This window comes from Pogoniulus pusillus, chromosome 7 (genome assembly GCF_015220805.1).
Source record: "Pogoniulus pusillus isolate bPogPus1 chromosome 7, bPogPus1.pri, whole genome shotgun sequence".
Classification (NCBI taxonomy): domain Eukaryota; kingdom Metazoa; phylum Chordata; class Aves; order Piciformes; family Lybiidae; genus Pogoniulus; species Pogoniulus pusillus.
Window position 1 is genome coordinate 353,096 of NC_087270.1, and position 21,341 is coordinate 374,436.

Sequence of the window (21,341 nt, forward strand, 5' to 3'; positions counted from 1 at the left end):
GACATGGAGTACCTATATGTTGAGATGACACAGAGTCTGTACTGTTAGAGACTTAAATGTCCCTAATTCACTACAGTATTTGTGTGTTTAAATCAGTGGGATTACTATTCTGTGATGAACATGTTAAATTTGTGAGGAAAAATTAAAAACCTTTCCATTATACAATTTTCTCTAAGACCAATTTGCAATGGAAATATTAATCAATATTTCATTACAGCTGTGCTGCTAGGTGCTATTACATTATTAATTTTTAAATGAACCAATAAGGAACACACCTAGGATATTTTTAGAGAACATACATAGACTATTTGACAGAACCTTGCACCTTTTTCTTTAATTTCTTTCCCTTGGGCTAGTATGTAATTGATTCCTGAGTAACCTTAACAACCTTGCCTGAAACACTTTTCCAGAAATACTCTTCCTTTAAGGGGGAGAGGCCACAGTAGTTAATATTAAATCTCAGCATAAAAGCAAGAAATAACTATGACTCAACTCAAACTGTAACAGTAGTCAGAAATCAACATATATATAGTATATAAGGTATGGGGGGAAAAATCATAGAAAAGAAGGATAGAATGCACTGGGTTGGAAAGGACCTCTGGAGATCATTCAGTCCAACCATCCTACAGTAAACAGGAACATCCATTGGAGAATGTCTCTCCTCACTGCAGTGGGGGTTGGACTACATGACCTTTGGAGGCCACTTCCAACCCAAACCATTCTATGATCCCCAAGTAGATAAGGTTGCTCAGACCCCTACCAAGTCTAATCTTGAGTGTCCCCAGGTATAGGACATTGGGTAATCTGTTCCAGGTTCCACAACCCTCCTGGTAAAGAATTTCCTCCTACTGTCCAACTTAAATGTACCCTTCTCTAGTTTAAAACCATTGCCCCTTGTTCTAGTGCTACATGCCCATGTAAGTAATCCCTTTCTTGTAGGTTTTATTCAAGTACTGGAAGGCTGTTATGATGTCTCTCTAGACACCTCTCCTCTCCAAGCCAAGCCCCAAAAATACAATCTTGAGGTGGTGTGTTGCAAGTGTACTCAAACTTCAGCTCTTATGGACAGCTTTTGGCAGCCCTTCATATCCCTAAATGGGTCATGATGCCTTTGTTTAGAAAAATAAGCCCGAAGTTAAGAAAATTCTTTGAACTCCAGAGTCTGCACAACATTCAGGCTCGATGCTTGCTTGCATCAGTAACTAGGAGCCCTGTTAAGTGTCAGATTTTTGCAGGAACTTGATCAGAAAGTACATATTAAAAAAAAATATATACATATATATATATAAATTGATCTTTATCTCCTAAGACATTTTCTTTTTACTGATACTGTGAACTGAAATAAACTAATAAAAGCTATAAGAAATTATGTATTCACATGAAAAGGCTGTGGATGGGAAAATATATATAATTAAACAATGAAACCAGATACTTAACAAATGCAAGTTACTATTTTGTACTTGGCCTGTTTGTGGCCAGCAAGTCAAGAGTGGTGATTTCTCCCCTTTTCTATGCTCTTGTGAGACCCCACCTTGGATAATGCAACCAATTCTAGTGTTCCTATCATAAAAAGAATGTGGAACGATTGGAGCAAGTCCAGATGATCTAAGGGCCAGAGAACGTCTGGTATGAGGACAGACAGCTGGGGCTGTTCAGCCCAGAGAAGACTCTGAGGGGACTGATCCTACAGGAAGACTGGAGAGGGACTTTTCATAAAAGAATGATTTAAGATGAGGAAGAGTAGGTTTAGACTGGATCTTAGGAAGAGTAGGTTTAGATTGGATCTTAGGAAGAACCTCCTCAGTATGAGGGGTGTTCAGGGCCATAATTCTTATGATCCTGCTACACTTTTCTGAAAGGCAAGTAACAAAGTCATAAACACCTCCCTGACCTTTCTTGGTCTTTGAGACTTCTTTCACAGTAGAAACAGAGTTGGACTTAGGCCAACATCACTTAAAGTTGAAGCTACTTCTTTGAAGGTATGTGGATATCAGCTTAATTTTCAGTGCTTATTTATCATCTAGGAAGACTTTCTTTGTATTTCCAATTCTGTACTTCCTTTCACCAGCTTTTGTTAAGGTTCTAAATTGGAGAAAAAGAATAATTCCTAAACCTACATTTGACTTCAACTTTGCTTGGAAATTAAACAAGTATTTAGCTTTTGTGCAGAAGAAATGAGCAATGTCATCAATCAGATGGTAAATACAAGAAAAGAAATAAGTCTGCTGAAAGGATTAACAGGGACAATGGGGATCTATACAACTAAAAGATAAAACTTGTAAAGTTATCTTTCATTCACTTCATTTACTTCATAGTGAAACTTGCAATCAAGTCTAATTAGAAAAAAACAGCACTTTTGAACAGTTAAATCTAAATCAAACAATTTCAATTCTTAATATCAATAGCAGTTCCTTAATGACCCCATAGTAGTGGAGGAGAAAAGTATTATTTAATAGGCTTTGTCAGCTTTTACAGCAAAAATTTCTGAGGGGTATAATCAGAAATGGAAAAAACTTGGGTTATTCTCCCCTGTAGCTAGAAAGGGGACAGTTACTTCATCTTGTACTAATTGAGGAAAATGAAGCACACTTATTCGCAGTGTGTTTGTCATTTTGGCACAGCAGAAGTTCAAAAATCTTGAAGCGTAGCTAGCTGTGTGCTCATCTAAAGTTTATCTTCAGTTAACTAATGGAAGCCACAGTGATGATTATTTTGATGAGAGCAACCAGCACTCTACCTCTAAGCAATGTGTTGTTTGTATCTATTACATTAATTACATTTTATGCATGTACATTACCACATGATAACACTCTGAATTGGAAGTCAATTTGAAGTTACTTTCCTTTCATATTCAGGGAGAAACTCATGGATTTTCAGATCAGGAGTTGGCAGTCCACTGGTATCAAATGCTAAACTACTCTAATAGAAAAGGTATTGATCTGAAATCCTGAAATGTTTTTTTCTTTAAATTGAGCTACAGCATGATGAAAATGAAAAATAAAACTTCAGAATGATCACTAATGTGTTCATGTAGAGTTGGAAAATGCTAGAGCAACATAAAACTGCTGTAGCCTTTAAATGCAAGGCCTCAAGTCAATATCTATCTCAATTAAATGGTGTAATCAAAGATTGCACTAAAGTATCCATCAGAATAGCTGCTACTCTTTTAAGAGGGTATCAATCCCTTTATCTTTGACCCTCTTCTCTTTTTTCCTTTACACATGTGATGGTTTCGGTGTTCCGTGCCCCTCCACACTTTAGAAATCACCCAGACTAGACTCAGCTGGCTCTGGAAATATGAATGAAGCTATTTATTTACAGCTAGCACAATATACAAGCAGATATTTACAGTACATACAGTTATATACAGAAATATACAAGGTAAAAGGTAATACAGAAACAAAACTCCCCTCCCAGAAACCTGAGTCCCCAGGAGAAGCTTTGAACCACCCCTTCACCTTCTCCCTGCCCCTCTCAACCTTACCCCAGTCCTAAGGAAGAACAGAGGTTTGGCCAAGAGGTTAAGAAGCAAAGTGGGTTAGGCCAAATGGAAGGTGAGGTTAGGGAGTATGATGTTGCTCAGCCAGCAGCCCAATCAAGAATGAGAGAAAAAATGGCGAGAGTGTTATCTGATGTTTTCATTTCTTGTTCAGCAAGACTGCGAGTGAAGTAGATATCACCATTGTCTTCCTTTCACAGCCTATGATCTAGTTCTTCTCACCAAAACATCCTAGCTAGCTTCAAACTAGCACAATCCACCCCTGTCTACTTCACTCAGAGTATTGCTATGAACTATCTGATCTAATCTAAAACAATATTTACAATAATGAATATTACAAGTTCAGTTCACACTTCATTCCAACTATCTCAGATGTAGGTGATTCAAAAGCTCAGAACAGTTTGTCTCCTCACAGATGAGGCAACAACAGGGACTCCCAGGTGACATTGGGTTCGTGCTCACATACTGTAGATTCTCTCGCACATTCTTTACATTGGATGCCGATGGTACCTAGAACACAAAACTCCTAACAGCTTGTATTATACACTCTGAATTTAAACTCTCTCAGCTAAGGTTAGATTTCTCTGTGGAATACACTGGATTTCACCATTCTCTTGCATTACCCAGTAGGTATGACCAGGACCTTCAGCAGACACCACCCCTCGGACAGGTTTTCCTTCACCCAAAGGAGAAAATACCCAAACAGTTTTCCCTAACAGATTCTTTTCACGTACAACAGGAACTTTATCACCATCTACTACTTGGACCAAACCTGACTGTGCAGGTCCTGCTCTGTTTACTGAACCTCTACTATTTACCAACCAGGTAGCTTGTGCTAAATGTTTGTCCCAGTGTTTCAGAGTTCCACCCCCCCATGGCTTTTAGGGTGGTTTTCAGCAAACTGTTCTAGTGCTCAGTCTTCCCTGAAGCTGGTGCATAGTAGGGTACGTGGTAGATCCACTCAATGCCATGCCCTTTGGCCCAGTTTTTCACAAGATTGTTCTTGAAATGAGTACCATTGTCTGACTCAATTCTCTCTGGAGTTCCATGTCTCCACATGATCTGTCTCTCCAAGCCAAGAATGGTGTTACGTGCAGTAGCATGTGGAACTGGATAGGTTTCCAGCCATCCGGTGCTGGCCTCTACCATCGTTAGCACATACTGCTTGCCAGAACGAGATCAAGGTAAAGTGATGTAGTCAATCTGCCAGGCTTCACCATACTTGTACTTTGACCATCTCTCACCATACCAGAAGGGCTTGATTTGCTTAGCCTGCTTAATAGCAGCACAAATGTCACAGTCATGGATGATTTGGGTGATAGCGTCCATGGATGAGTAAATTGACCTATCGCGAGCCCATTGGTATATTGCATTTCTGCCTTGATGTCCAGATGAAACATGGGCCCACCGAGCTAGGAACACTTCATCTCAGTGTTTCCAATCAAGGTCAAGATCAGAGTTGATATCAACTTGAGAAATCTTAGCAGCTTGGTCTGCCTGCTGGTTGAGTTGCTGTTCCTCAGTGGCTCTGCTCTCGGGCGTCTATGTGCCGCACCTTCACTGGAATTCTTTCCAGTCGTGCATCAATGTCCTGCCATAGATCAGCACACCAAACAGGCTTTCCTTTCCTCTGCCAACCATGCTTCTTCCAGTCCTTCAGCCAACCCCATAGAGCATTGGCTACCATCCATGAGTCGGTGTAGAGGTAAAGGATAGGCCAATTTTCACGTTCAGCCACACCAAGAGCAAGTTGGACAACTTTTACCTCAGCAAACTGACTGGATTCACCTTCACCATCTCTCGCTTCGGTAACTCTCCTGGTTGGACTCCAGACTCCTGACTTCCATATTCGCTTGTTCCCAACAAGACGACAGGAACCATCTGTGAACAAAGCATAGTTCTTTTCCTGATCAGAGAGATCACCATAGGGAGGAGCTTCTTCAGCACGAGTTATTTTCTCCTCTGGAGGTTTGGTACAGTCTGTGCCTTCTGGCCAGTTGGTGATCACCTCCACCAGACCAGGTCGGTCAAGATTACCCATTCGTGCTCGTTGGGTTATCAAAGCCATCCATTTAGACCAGGTTGCATCTGTGGCATGATGTGGTGATGAACCTTTGCCTTTGAACATCCAGTTTAGAACTGGCAGTCTAGGAGCTAAAAGCAATTGTGACTCAGTTCCAATCACTTCAGAAGCTGCTTTCACTCCTTCATAAGCTGCTAGTATTTCTTCCTCTGTTGGGGTGTAATTTGCCTCTGAACCTCTCTAGCTACGACTCCAGAAACCAAGTGGATGACCACATGTCTCATTTGGAGCTCTCTGCCAAAGACTCCAAGTTGGACCATTGTCACTGGCAGCCGTGTACAGAATGTTCTTAATGTCTGGACCAGATCACAGTATCATAGTATCATCAGGGTTGGAAGAGACCTCACAGATCATCATGTCCAACCCTTTACCACAGAGCTCAAGGCTAGACCATGGCACCAAGTGCCACGTCCAATCTTGCCTTGAACTGCCCCAGGGACGGCGACTCCACCACCTCCCCGGGCAGCCCATTCCAGTGTCCAATGACTCTCTCAGTGAAGAACTTTCTCCTCACCTAGAGCCTAAATTTCCCCTGGCGCAGCCTGAGGCTGTGTCCTCTTGTTCTGGTGCTGGCCACCTGAGAGAAGAGAGCAACCTCCTCCTGGCCACAACCACCCCTCAGGTAGTTGTAGACAGCAATAAGGTCACCCCTGAGCCTCCTCCTCTCCAGGCTAAACAATCCCAGGTCTGAAGCCCACTGCATGGACTACTTCTCGCTTGATCTGATCAAAGGCTGCTTGTTGTTCAGGTCCCCACTCAAAATTGTTTCTCTTACGAGTCACATTGTGCAGAGGTTTGACAATTTGACTGAAACCAGGAATGTGCAGTCTCAAAAATCCCACTGCACCCAAGAAAGATAGAGTGTCCTTATTGCTGGGAACTGCCATGGTGGAGACTTTGTTGATCACATCCTGAGGAATGTGACGGTGACCATCCTGCCACCGCACTCCCAGAAACTGAATTTCTTTGGCAGGTCCTTTGACCTTGTCAAAACCTGCTTGCAACAGAATGTCAATGACTTTGTTAACCTTTCTCAAAGACTTCCTCAGCAGTTTGGCCCCACACAATGATGTCGTCGATGAACTGGATGTGCTCTGGAGCTTTACCTTTCTCCAGTGCATTGCGGATGACTGAGTGACAGATGGTTGAGCTGTGCTTCCAACCCTGAGGCAAACGATTGAACTGGTACTGGATTCCTCTCCAGGTGAATGCAAACTGAGGCCTGCACTCCTTTGCTATGGGAATAGAGAAGAAAGCATTAGCAATGTCTATTGTTGCATACCATTTAGCCTCCTTCAATTCCAGCTCGTACTGGAGTTCCAGCATGTCCGGCACAGCTGCACTTATGGGTGGCGTCACCTCGTTGAGGGCACGAAAATCAACTGTCAGTCTCCAGTCTCTGTTAGCTTTGCGCACAGGCCAGATGGAACTGTTGAAAGGTGAATGAGCTTTCTCAATGACAGCCTCACTCTCCAATTGATGAATCAGCTGATGAATGGGCAACAAAGAGTCACGGTTAGTTCTGTACTGCCTGTGATGAACAGTTCGAGTTGCAATTGGCACTTCCAGATCCTCTATGTCATGATGTCCCACAACTGCAGATTCATCAGAAAGTTCAGGTCTAATGGACAATTTCAATTTACCATCCTCAATCTCTACAGATGCTATTCCAAAAGCCCATTTGTGACCTTTAGGATCTTTGAAACAACCTTGTCTCAAAAAGTCAATTCCCAGAATACAAGGAGCATCAGGACCAGTTACAATAGTATGTTTCTTCCACTCTTTACCAGTTAAACTGATTTCAGCCTGCAACTTAGTTAACTCTTAAGATCCACCAGTGATTCCACAAAAAGATATGGACTCTGTCCATTTGCAGTTTGATGGTAACAAAGTGCACTGAGCACCTGTGTCAACTAAAGCCCTGTATTTCCGATCTTTTGAACTGCCAGGCCACCTAATGAATACATTCCAATAGATTCAGTTCTCTCCACTATCCCTTTCTTCTTCCTGGCTGGAGGCAGGGCACCCCTAATGCTGAACATGGCATGTGGGGTGTACACAGTGATTGGTCTTGATGTGAGAAAAATTGCAATTGATAGAAACTTGCTGGCCAAGATGTTAGCATAGGATGAAGGAGCAAGCTTAATCAGCTTCTTCATGAGACCTGTTCCAAGAGGAATGTCATGAGGCTCATGTGTGCCATGATCTCCATAAAGCACTTCCTTCACAGCAAACTCCTTCAGAACCTTAATTCCCTGCTCAACGGTGTTCCACTTCTTGGCTGCCCACGGCAGATTATCTTGGGAAGGATATCTCACAGCCACAGCCAACAGAAGGCGTGTCCACAAGCTAACCTTACCGAGAGGACTTGCCAGGTATTTGTCCACTCCACTCTCCTTAGTGAGTGGTATCAGCTGCTTGGCAGACTTGTCTCCTATCTGCAGGGCATTGGCACCAATGCTACAGCATCTCACCAGACAGCTTAGGATTGGCTCTCTTAATTCCCTTGAGTATTCCTTTCTAACTTCCCTGACCTCTCTGAGGGGATCGTTGGAGTCCTGGATGTCATCCTTCTCCTCTTCCTCTTGTTGATCCAGATGTCCCTGGCCTAGAAACAGAACTTTCCTAAGAGCACTCTTAAACTCCTCAGAACCATCCTCTTTCTTGGCAGCCAACCTCACAGAACTCCTCTGATCAGAGTACTGGGATCTAAGCATGTTCACCAAGTCCTGAAGATGATATGTCTTCTCTTCCTCCTCTTGCTCACCAGAGGTCCCCTCTCTTACATCCTCTTTTGAATCACATTTTGTCAAATGTGGTGTCTTTGCTTTCATCTTAGGAGGTGCCAAAACAGCGTGCTGTGCAGTGACAGACTTTGACATGTCTACTCGAGGGTCTGAATCATTGGAGGTCTGGCCTGAGGCCTGTGAGTTCAGATCTGCCTTAGAGCTAACAGGGTTCTCATCTGCTGGCTTGGGACTTGAACTGGATGAGTTAGTGTTACTAGTGTTATTAGGGGTTCGTCCAAGAGGTTAAGAAGCAGAGTGGGTTAGGCCAAATGGAAGGTGAGGTTAGGGAGTATGATGTGGCTCAGCCAGCAGCCCAAGCAAGAGTGAGAGAAAAAATGGCGAGTGTGTTATCTAATGTTTTCATTTCTTGTTCAGCAAGACTGTGAGCAAAGTAGACATCACCATTGTTTTCCTTTCACAGCCTATGATCTAGTTCTTCTCACCAAAACATCCTAGCCTGCTTCAAATTAGCACAACACATGTGTGACTGAGTCAGATCATTCTCTTAATCTGGCAGCTGGATCACCATAGACTTTACAGGTTTAGCATCCTAGTGCTGGACATCTGCATTTCACCTGTTTTAAAATCCTTACTTTCTGATGACATAAGTAGGGTGTTTTACAAAGCAAAGATTTTTAGCTTAACAGCTGAATCAAAAAAACCAGGGGAAAAAACCCCAACATTTTAAAGCCATTTAACATAATTTAAGTGTCTGTTTAATTTAACCAGCTAAACTAAACACAGACTATCAAAATTAAATCAGAATTCTTAAATTACAAGAACACCAGAAAAATATTTATTTAGTCAGGCCTCACTTCACTTTTTTACAACACCACTTCTAGTCAATTCAGGGAATTTGCAAACAAATTAAAACCTATTACATTCCCCCTTTGCACTGTAACCATTATATTATTCAATAGTGTCTTAAAAATTAATTTCTTTTTGTGCCAGTTTGAAGCTAGCTAGAATGTTTTGGTGAGAAGAACTAGATTACAGGCTGTGAAAGGAAAACAATGGTGATGTCTACTTCCCTCACAATCTCACTGAGGAGTATGGGAACAAGAAATGAAAACATTAGATAACACTCTCGCCATTTTTTTCTCTCACTCTTGCTTGGGCTGCTGACTGAGCTGCATCTCCCTAACACACCCACTTTGCTTCTTAACCTCTTGGCTGAACCTCTATTCTTCCTTGGGACTGGGGTAAGGTTGAGAGGAGCAGGGGGAAGGTGAAGGGGTGGTTGAGAGCCCCTCCTGGAGACTGAGGTTTCTGGGAGGGGAGTTGTGTTTCTGTATTACCTTTTACCTTGTATATTTCTGTATATAACTGTATATACTGTAAATATCTGCTTGTATACTGTGCCAGCTGTAAATAAACAGCTTCATTCATATTTCCAGAGCCAGCTGAGTCTAGTCTGGGTGATTTTTAAAGTGTGTGGGGGCAGGAACACCCAAACCATCACAGTTTTATTTCTAGTCTCTTTTTTTCCCCACTCAATTTCTCCAGAGAAGTGGCCTGGATATCTATGCGAATATCTGTATAAGATTTTCTTCACTGTTTTGTATTTAGAATAGTGCAAATAACCTGTAATCACTAGCCTAGAGTCTACCATCTCTGCGTATTTTCTGTTGCACTCTCAAATTTCACACTGTGTTTAATAAACCACTTATAAGCTACTGATGAATGTATCTGCAACTACCAGTTTTTAACACATTTGTGTCAGTGCCCAAGCACAAAATAATTAGGTGTGAAGAGAGCACTTCAGCTCATTTCTCCATGATCCAGAGAACTCTGCTGAAATGCCATCCTGCATCCTGAGGATATTGCATCACATATCACAGTTGCTTCACAGTAGAAGTGATAAAATTATGTCTAAGAGAGGAAAGCTAGCACCAGAACTGAAATTGGTATCAGGCAGAAGCAACTTGCTGCCAGCATTGTTGTGCTGCCCTCTTCGTAACACAAGCTAGCACCACCACAGCATTGCATTGTATGAATGCCATAACCTGAACTCAGTATTAGCTCAAGTGAATTATTGTTTTGTTTTTCTAGGACAGACAAACAGAATGACAGCTTGGTAAAACACATCAGTAATTCCTCACTACTGTTTACATTCAGAAATCTATGTGCATTGTCTCATGTGGCATGGATCAGACTGCGGTTAGAGAGGTACGTACAACTGCAACACAAATTTAGCAGGTGTGATATTCAAAGTCAAATCTCACCTGCTAACCTGACATTTTAAAAGGATTTTTATTTTATAGCCTTACTGGGAAATACCATTATAGGAAATATCAGTTCTGCTCTTCCTTCTCCATAACAATGAAAATATCTAAGCAAAGAAAAGAAAAAAACTGAAACTCTCACTAGCTGGTAGTAGAAACACATTTAAAACCACTTTTGAAGACTTGATCATAGCTTAGTCACACTCACAGTTTACACTGCCTGAGCACGCACCTGCAGTGGACCATCTCAAAAGCCAACCATACTTGGCTTAGCACACTTAGAACAGTACCTTTCATTTCAGGGTAAGAATATGACACTTTTCTCTCTTCATTTCCCATGAAGGGAGAATGAGAACATTTCTACTAGGCTAGAGATAAGACTCTTTATTTCACTTCTAAGCCTTACTATCTGGTGTATATGTAGCTGCCCATGTGACTTCATGTTAAACTTGAGGAAAAAGTGTTTTATAAGAGCAAGGTAGTACCTTATTATTCCTCTTTTTTTTAATTTCCTTGAAATTTTCTTATTTTCAATTTTTTCCATTTATAGTTCAAGCTAATGCAGAGCTTTTTGTGTGCTACCTTTGCAACCAACTGCACTACTCTGTTACAAGTCCACAAAACTCCAGCCACTTATGTATGTTTTTATAACACATAGAATTCAAAGTGTGAAGTTCCCACAATAGAGTCATAAAGTTTATTGAAAGTTGTTACGCCACACTCATTCTAGCACTTACTAGGCATTAATTTACTAAAAAAGTGCAATGCAATTACAGGTAATCATCTGACCATAGCCCTCATACAATGCAAGAAAGGTCTTAGCAGAATATCTAGCAGACAGAATTGCAGAGCTCTAGACCTTGAGGATAGACTTGGGTTCTTCAGCAAGATGACAATACAAGATAATTAAAGGCATAATCAAAAGCAAATAAAAATGAAACCTTCTGTATTTATTCTGGGTTGGGACCTCAGGCACTAAGGTACAGGTATCAAGACAGAAAAGCATATTTATTTTTATTTACTGTATGAATATAGTATACTTATGATATATTTTTAATCAGATGGACAGAAGCCTTAAGGATTAGTTTAGAGAGACACTGCTCAAATTGCAAAGCCTGAGAGAAGTACAGTAAGCATCAGGCAATGGCATCTCCAGCTGAGTAGGAAATAAAAGTAAAAGCAGAGCAGGAGAGAAACCTTTAATCCATTCATTGGGCATTCCTTCTGTAAAATTTAATATATAATGGAAAAAAGACAGTTGCAATTTCTTAGGAGTTAAACAAGTTTTGATCATGAAAGTCCATGACCTTGTAGGGCTAGCATTTGTATCTTCAACCTTCATTTTTAAAAGAGTAGTGGTGTCTCCTACTAAGACATCCCATCTAATTTGGATTTGGTAACTAATATTTTTTTCCTGGAGAAAGTTTTTTTTTTCCCCACAATGCTGCAATTAATTCAGTCACACTTGTTCATCACAGCAAAAAGTATTGAATATCCTGTGGATTAAAGAAACAACATTTTCCCCTTTCAGTCCACTTTCCTATTTTAGTTCTTTCTCTTTTCCTATTTCTACTCGCAAAAGAGATTGCTCCAATAATTCAACTTCATGTTACTTTCTGATTTCCACGTACATTCCAGCATCTATAGCTGGACTAAATTCATTACTGCAATACTACAATTCAACAAAGTATGACAGAAGTTCATATGACTTCATGCTTAAATTTTACCATGGCCATTGCTACAACTTCTCCCTGGCCTCACAAGAACCTGGGAACACAGGGCCCCATGTTGATAGAATTTTATAATATGTGCAGTTTTAAAAAAAGAAAATAGTCAGCTATTCAGACAACTAAATCAGGATAGTGTTAGCATTTTGAGGTTCAGAATGGGATGATAACTTGTATAGCTTACACCATGTTTTTTTATGCATTTGCTTACAGTGTTAGTTGAGTTTCCATTTAAATGTAAGCCACTGTCAAAGAGAGGTGATGAAGCCCCACTGCTGTGATCACTGGATGGTCCAGGGGAACCTGGAAATCAGATCATGAAAAATAATTGCTTATGCTAAAAATATATGTGTATCATAGGTCATACCTATTCCAGCTGTGAAACACAGCAATAAGTTTTAATAGAAATTACTAAATCAAACCAGAAATAGTTTGCATTTTATAATGACAACCAATAAAATATCCATATGCTATACTTTAGAAAGGAAAAATTAGCTAGATGTCATATTATAGAGACTGTGTTCATGGGAACTACTTGCATGATGAACTATTTACAAGACTAAGCTTTTTTCAACAGCAGTAAGATATTTAAAATCAAGAATTCACACCTTTGAGTGTTACAACCATGGACTGTATTTATAAACATAGATAACAGAAAAATCCCAGGCAAGTACTAGGTGTACACACATATACACTTCATTAATGGACGCATCTTTTTCTTAAAATGCTCTGCACATTCTCAACCTGAGAAAGCAAAGTCATTGAAAGCAAAGTCATTATGAGATGTTGCTATTATATTAATGTAGTAAGATTATGTAGCTATATTCTTCAAGACGTCACTTCTTTTAGCAGTTGTGTATCATGATCTTGCCTTAGTAGTTAAAATTACTTCAGGTAAGGTTGATGTTTTTGTAACATACAATAGTGGAAACAACACAAAGTCTCATCATTGTGTAATCTTTGTTTAAATGTAAAATATTATCATATAGCACCAATAATACACAATTACTATTGGACAGCATTTGATCTCATCAAAGCATGTGAAATCAGTTTCACAGCATTACATCTGCCACCATCAAAACCTCATTTTTTCCATCTGAAGTCACCTGAAACTGCCTATAAAGGCAGTCAAGTCAGAAAAGTAAAAAAGTCATTCTTAGTTATATATTTTTCTATGTATCTACTCCATACATCTAGAAGATTCAGATAAACACAACTTAACTCAGAAAAAGCTCATTTTCTCCATAATAAATCTGCCAGTTCAGTGCTGAGGTCTCAGAATTGAATTATACCCCAGATTCTGAAGTTTCAGCATATTTTCATTTGGAGTCCCTTCTATACCAAGTTATGACGATGTTAGCAGAAGGAACTGTAATGCTTTGCTTCTATGGGTCTAAGCCAAGTGCTGACTTTAGTAGCTAGCCACAATATTTTGTAGCCAATGTAAAGCACAGAAGACCACAAAAACCTATCTGTTCAGATGTAGTGACTTAGTGGAACAGCAGTGGTGGGATTGTGAGCTCTAGGCTAGCAATTGAGTTTTATGATCTGAAAGGTCTCTTCCAACCTTGACAATTCTAAGGTTAAAAAAAAGTAAATTCTCCACTGAAGAGTCTGCATCTTGGGAAATTACACTGTCTTCAGCAGTAGACAACTATGACAGGTCCGTGAATCAGACTCTTAAAGTGAAAAGGGGGTTGGTATGTTGTGATCTTTCCAGCAACCATTATTGACTGACTCCTCCCATTCCATCAAAATTCCACCATGGTTAGATAGTCAGCCTATGAGAAATGCAAACATACACTGCCATGAGCTTCATCTGTTTCATTTGGTTATTCTCAGTTGTGTTTTTTTTAATTCTCTTTTGAGAAGATTGGGTCAGGAAAGATACTATGGGATGGTGTGCTAGTTTGAAGCAGGCTAGAATGTTTTGGTACAAGAACTAGATAACGGGCAGTGAAATGAAAACAATTGATGTCAACTTCTCTCACAGTCTCGCTGAGAACTCTGGGAAGAAGAAAGACTTTTTCTCCATTTTGTCTCTCACTCTTGCTTTTGCCTTAGACCTGGTCACATCTTATTAACCCTGCTCCTACTAACCTTGCTCCCTAACCTCTTGGCTGCACCTCTCTTCTTCCTGAGAACTGGGGTAAGGTTGAGAGGGCCGGGGGGAGGTGTTGGGGTGGTTTGAAAGCCCCTCCTGGGGACTCAGGTTTCTGGGAGGGGAGTTGTGCTTCTGTATTGTTTATCCTTTGTATATTTCTGTATATAATTGTATATAACTGTATATATTGTAAATAGCTGCTTGTAAATTCTGCTAGCTGTAAATAAATTGCTTCATCTATATTCCCAGGGTCCGTCTGAGTTAGCTGGGGCAAATACAGATGGTAGGAGGCCTTTGCTTGGGCAATGGGTCAGTATGCTTAGAGAACAAAAGCCAAACCACAACAAAACTCATCCTCCAAGATGAGAAGGGAGCAGAGATAGATAGCAATGATAGAGAAGTCTGCAGGTCAAAAAATGGATTGAGATGCTCCTGGAGGTAGCAGGAAAAAGACAAGCAGAATGCCAAGGTAGGGGAGAGACACTTTTTAAGAATCACAGGAATTTTTGCAGAGTTAGCAATAACTGAGGATATCACCAAGCACGATGCCACAAAATCTAAAGGACTCTTTTGCGGTGCTCCAGGTAGGAGGTACTTAAAAATCCTTTCACAATCTTTTTTTAGAATTTTAGAATTTTTAGTAGAATTACTGAGATTTTTCAATTGAAAAAGAAAGTATTCCACAACTTATATTTTAATAAAAAAAGATTTTATTTTTAACTTGAAAAAACTTAGGCTTTCTAGACTTACAAAAGCCTTTAATAAAGTTCTGGTCAACTCAGTCCCATCAACAGGTGGTTGTTTATTTCAGTCAGGGAAGTACGCTACATCTCTAACAAAGAAAGCCCCCAAAAGGTAGGACATCAGTTGGTCAGCAAGCCCTCATCTTTTATAACAATTAGTTTTATGAACAACATTGATGAAAGATATCGTAGCCCTCTTTCCTATGAATAAAATCTTGTTTATCTAACTTGCTAATTATGTCATAGACAACCTCCAAAAGACCAAAAAGCATATTCCAGAACAACCACAAAATTAAAATAAAAAGGAAACACTCTTGATGCTTTTCAGTTACACAGCTTCAGAATACCCTGATAATTTGGCATGACTATCATAAAGATAAATTCTGCAGAGAGCCTCTTTTAGCATTAAATGTCCTGAAGAGTCTTCCCAGCAATAGAAGTTCTTATCTAAAAGGATTCATAGAAGAATCATAGAATCAGCCAGGGTTGGAAGGGATCACAAGGATTATCTACTTCCAACCCCCCTGCCATGGGCAGGGACATCCTACCCTAGATCAGCTTCACCACAGCCTCATCCAGCCTGGCTTTAAACACCTCCAGGGATAGGGCCTCAACCACCTCCCTGGGCAACCCATTCCAGCCTCTCACCACTCTCATGATGAACAACTTCCTCCTCATGTCCAGTCTGAACCTACTCACCTCCAGCTTTGCTTCATTCCCCCTAGACCTGTCACTCCCTGAGCCTAAAATGTCCCTCCTCAGCTTTTTTGGAGGCCCTCTTCAGATACTGAAAGGCCACAATAAGGTCACCTCAGAGCCTCCTCTCTTCCAGACTGAATAGCCCCAACTCTTTGAGTCTGTCCTCATAGCAGAGGTGCTCCTGCCCTCTGATCATCCTTGTGGCCCTTCTCTGGACATGCTCCAGCATGTCCACATCCCTCTTGTAATAGGGGCTCCAGAACAGGATGTAGTACTCCAGGTGGAGTAGAAAGAGAGAATCACCTCCCTCGACCTGCTGGCCACACTTCTCCTGATGCAGCCCAAGATCTGATTGGCCCTTTGGGCTGCAAGTGCACACTGCTGGCTTGTGTTGAGCTTCTCATCCACCAACACCCCCAAGTCCCTCTTCTCAGGGCTGCTCTCCAGCCACGCACTGCCCTGCCTGGATTTTGCTTGGGATTGCCTCAACCCAGTGTCCTGGAGTCCTGTACCCCTAAATTCCTCTCCTGCCCGGACTTCGGGGGGAAAGGGGAAAAGCCGCCTGGTTTCCCCCACCCCCTCACCTGCTCTGCAGCCGTGAAGGGGGGGAGGACTGCCCCGTGAGTTCCTATGCTGGAGCCAGGCTGGGACTGGCCGTGCGCTTTCGCACCTAAGGTGTGGTAACTCTGCCCTTTGTCTAGCTAAGGTTATAAATATTGGGGGTCTTCCTGCCTTTGGGGTTCCCACTTTGGATTTTGCCCGTGCCTGGACGTATGTGTCTGCCTGAGCTCACACACTCCCCTGTGCCTGGACTGCAGAGAGACCAAGGATTCGCTTTCCTGTTAGGCACACCTTTGTGTGCCTAACGACCCTTAACGACTCCTGCAGCCACTGGAAAGGAAGAGGAACATAGACCGCACGAGCCAGCCTGAGTGAGTTATTTGGCTTAGCTTAATTTAGTAAGAAACCGCTATTAATTAATAGCTGAGTCCTTTTCCAACTTCTGACTTCCAAATATAGTCAGATTATTGATGGTATCCTTGTAGATTAATTCTCATGTAACTGAACCTGTTTATCAAACGAAATTAATCTTTGTATATATAGTTGTGGGGGCAGGTTTTTGGAAAAATAAAAATATCTATTTTTGATAAATACTTGACTCGGCCACGTATCAAATCCTGCCCTCCACAATACCCAGATGCAGCACCTTGTACTTGGTCTTGCTGAACCTCATGAGGTTGGCTCTTCAGCCTGCCCAGGTCCCTCTGGATGGCACCCCTTCCCTCCAGTATGTCTGCTCCACCACACAGCTTGGTGTCATCAGAAAACTTGCTCAGGGTGCACTCAATTCTTCTGTCTATGTCACTGACAAATATGTTGAACAAGACTGGTTCCAGTACTGATCCCTGAGGGACTCCACTTGTTACTGGCTGTGAGAGTCTGATCCTCTCTCTTGTTAATCAACAAAGATAAAGATTGCATTGTCCCTCCTTAATCTTGTTACTTCTGGGACTCAGACTCGGTGCTTGGCCCAAAAGCTCAGAGATGCAAATTAACAGACAATACCTTTGAAACTCCTAGACCTCACCCTGGCTGGACTGCCCAGGAAGCCTCCAACTTATCTCAGCTGCCCCCAAGGGCTGTGTATGCAGGGTGTGGACAGGTGTAGCCGAGAGAGGGCGGAGGCCCTCCCCCCGGCGACGCCGGACCCCTGCGAATGTGTGAGAATGCACAGGAAGATGCCCTGGGGGGGGCTGCAGCTGGACACTGAGCAGAAAACTGTATAAAAAGGCAGGAGAAAGGCCTGCCAAAGAGTGGCATCCCCACCAGACCAAGTGTGGTATCCCCACCAGTGGTATTCCCACCGCACCACCAGTGGCATCACCAGCAGACAGAGTGTGGCCTTCCCAGCGGACCACCATTCCCACCGGACCAAGAGTGACATCTCCATCGGACCACCAGTGACATCTCCACCGGACCACCGAGGGCAGACCATCACCAGACCACCAGAACTGCACACCACCTGAAGAACCTCTGACAAACTCCGCAGAAGATCATCCCTGGGCCACGCACCCGTCTCTCTCTCACTCCTTCATCTGCAACTGAGGGTAATATGCTCACAGCCTTTTCCCCTTCCCTGCTCCTTCTTTTCTTCTCCATCGATCTCTTTATCTTTCTCTCTCCCCCTTCTCCTCTCTCTCCCTCTGTTCTGATCTTTCTCTCTCCCCCTTCTCCCTTCTCTCCCTCCATTTTGCCCAACCTTATCCTTTAATAAACAGTTTCATGGTGATATCTGGTCTCGTTTGCACCTTAATTTCACAACACGGAATCCAGAAGAACTGGTCTAGCTCCTCTGGACAGAGATACTGTTAATCTCTGCTCCTGCGGACCTTGACATTTTTTGGCGTCACGGACAGGATTCTGTGTAGTGAAAGTATCATCAGGAAACTGTTGCATTTCTGAGAACCCCAAAGTGTGCACGAGTGTGTCTGAGATGTACTCTGAGAGCAAAATGAATGCTTGTGGAGCAAAGCGTGGAGATTTTTCAAATATCTAAAATGTGTCTGCGTTCCCGGGAAAGAATATTTTGGGGTACAAGTGTTGATTTTATAGTGTGACCTTCCTGAGAATTCTTAGTACCCTGTGGTAAATAGGAAATATTGTGTAAAGTGTGTCCTCTTGGGGAGAGGTACCTCCACAAGAAGTCTAGTAAAATTGAGAATATTGGTAAAGTGTGTCCCCTTGGGGAAAGGTTCACAAGAAGTTTAGGAAACTTGTGAATATTGTGTAAAGTGTGCCCTGGGGGAAAGAATTTCCCCCGAGAAGTCTCTCTGTTGGTAAAGTGTGTCCTCTCGGGGAGACTGTGGCTGTCCTCTCTGAGAAGCTAGATCTCTGCGTTCCCGGGAAAGAATATTTTAGGGTACAAGTGTTGATTTTAGTGTGGCCTTCCCGAGAATTCTTAGTACCCTGCGGTAAATAGGATTGTGTAAAGTGTGTTCTGGGGGAAAGAATTTCCCTCGAGAAGTCTAGTGAACCCAAAGGGAACAGTTTCTCTGTTGGTAAAGTGTGTCCTCTCGGGGTGACTGTGGCTGTCCTCTCCGAGAAGCTAGATCTTGGTGTGATCTCCCTGGAGGAATTTATTGTGTGTGTGAGCTCTCTTTGAGCGGTTTTTGTAGGGAAGGTTTTGAGGTATAAGGTCTTTGTGTTGTTGTGACCTCCCCATGGAGCTCTTACCTTAAAGGCCATGGCCACGGTGGAGAGGCTTTTCTGTTTGTTGGAAGCTCACGGTGCCCGCCCGTCCGTGGAAGGGCTGGATTGGGCCCGTGAGAACTGGAGTAACTGTCAGAGTGTGGCGGATCGGATTGTGGCCCTGCAGAAGGAGGCACGGGCCAAGTCGGGAAAGGGCAAAGCCTTCATCTGTGCAGTTTTGGGTGCGTGTTTGGCTGCTTCAATAGATGAAAAGCAAAGCCAAAACGGACGAGAGAATAAAATCATTTCCTCCTTGCAGGATCTGGTAGATTCCCTGCAAGGGCATATTGTAACTTTAAAAGACGAAGTGGCAGATCTTAAGGATAGATTAAAAACAGGAAAGAAGTGGCAAAAGTGGTTTTTGAAGGAGGAGGAGTTAAAGCAGAGCCTGCCTGCATATACCCCCAGGCAGAACTGGCAGCAGCAGAGGAAGCTGCTGCTCACATGCGTCCTCTCATTAAAACTGAGATGCTGTATGAGGATGAGGATGGCACCCCTGCCATCACAACCAAAGACATACCCTTTTCTTCCACTGAGCTGGCCAAACTGCGTAAAGAGTTTAAACGTTCGGCTGGAGAGTCTGAGGTGGAATATGTATGGCGTGTGTCTAAAACCGGAGGTGATCAAATTAGATTGACAGAAGCTGAAGCTACAGGCTATTGGGGTGCTAATGTGTTCCTAACTAGGGGCAATAGGAGTGGTCCCTGGAGCCTTACTCAGCGAGCAGCTTTCTGGGCTGGGTTCTTTGATTCAAAGGAGAGAGGAGAGCCTCTAGTTCTGAGGGGAGGCATGAATCAGATGATGGAAAATGTGCAGAAGGCAGCTTGTTTGCAAATGGTCTATGATCGAGAACTGAAACATCATTTTGAATCGCCCCTTTCTCTCTTGGTGGACCCAAAGAGAATGACTTCTTTGGTCAGGGGGCTTCCTGACTCCCTTAAGATGAAAGGCATCCAGCTTCAAAAGGAGATAGCTGACACCTCACTTACCTCCCTTATACAAGCTGCTCTGAGGGAGAACTTAACACCCGGGAGGAACCAGACAGATTGCAGACAATGGACGTGGGAGGAGGTGGCTAGAGAGCTATTAGATTATGCCAGGCAGTATGGGGTGCCTGAGGAAGTTCATAAGCCTGAGCCTAGAGGCTTGAGGCATGTGAAAATTAATCACCCACTGCCAAGTGCAGACCCCCGGAGCCAGATGCTTCGAATCCCCAAACGACACTCGACTGGGGGAAGAGAGCACCTGAACACTAGACAGTATTGGTGGGGGCTTGGCCGAAAGAAAGGTATCCCAAAAGAAGTGATTGATGGGTTATCTTCAGTGCAGTTGGAAATCGTTGTAAAAAACTGGCCAGAGTCTAGCCAGAAACTCGAACCCACTGCACCCCCCTTGATAGACTTATCTGATGTGGGGAAAGGCGTGCCCCCTTCTCAGCCTCAGAGGAGCTGAGAGCCTCACCCCTCTGTGGTGAGTGGGGGAGGTGACGCCTAGAGATCTGTGAGCTCACCAATCAATTGCAAATTGTAAAGGGTTTGGGAGGTGGATTTGGTTTGTGCTTAGCTTGGCTTCAAGCTGAAACAATCAAAGGCACTTACCGGCCCATTCAAAGCAATTAGCTTCACCTGGGCAGGCTCAGGGTGGGGGTGCCTTGCACTGATACCTTATCAGTATCTGAGGGAGTTGACTAAAGATTCCTTGAGATATTGTCAGAAGGATTTGTTTTGTTGCCATACTAATGACTTCTCAAGTTTTGCAGGCTACAAGTTCTCCCCGCAGCATCACTACAACAGAGGACTGCCCTTTCCTCACAGCCTGGCAGTGTCATCAGATACACGGGGAAGCTTTACCTAAGCTTCAATGGACTCCCACCTGAAGGATTGACGGGGTGGGGGGTTATGGAACTAATGTATTCTGTTCTGTTCTGTTAAATGATTCAGCATTGTTCTTTTGCCTGATACACGGGGAAGCTTTACCTAAGCTTCAATGGACTCCCAACTGAAGGACTGACGGGGTGGGGGGATATGGAATTAATGTATTCTGTCCTGGTTTGTTAAGCAATTCAGCATTGTTCTTTTGTCCAAAATATGTCTTTGGTGTATTGTCTTAGTGAGAAATCATTTGGGTGCTTGGTATTTTAGTATGAAGAGTCGTGCACATCCTGAGGGGAGATGGAACAATGTCCTTTTCCCTAACACATTGGCAGGGACAAATTCTATAAAA

The 21,341-nt window shown here is 42.7% G+C and overlaps 2 protein-coding genes across 2 annotated transcripts in view; one reads left to right on the forward strand and one right to left on the reverse strand.

Annotated features, from left to right (window-relative positions):
- SNTG2 (syntrophin gamma 2) overlaps positions 1–21,341 on the reverse strand; it is a 285,667-nt gene that overhangs the window by 88,077 nt on the left and 176,249 nt on the right. Inside the window, exon 8 of the mRNA XM_064145698.1 lies at positions 12,535–12,626. Within this exon, the coding sequence (XP_064001768.1) occupies positions 12,535–12,626 (92 nt within the window). The remainder of the gene's footprint in view (positions 1–12,534; positions 12,627–21,341) is intronic.
- LOC135176595 (uncharacterized) lies at positions 19,114–20,570 on the forward strand. The gene is given in 2 exon segments (XM_064145697.1): positions 19,114–19,453; positions 19,456–20,570. Coding segments are annotated over 2 exon segments (1,455 nt in total).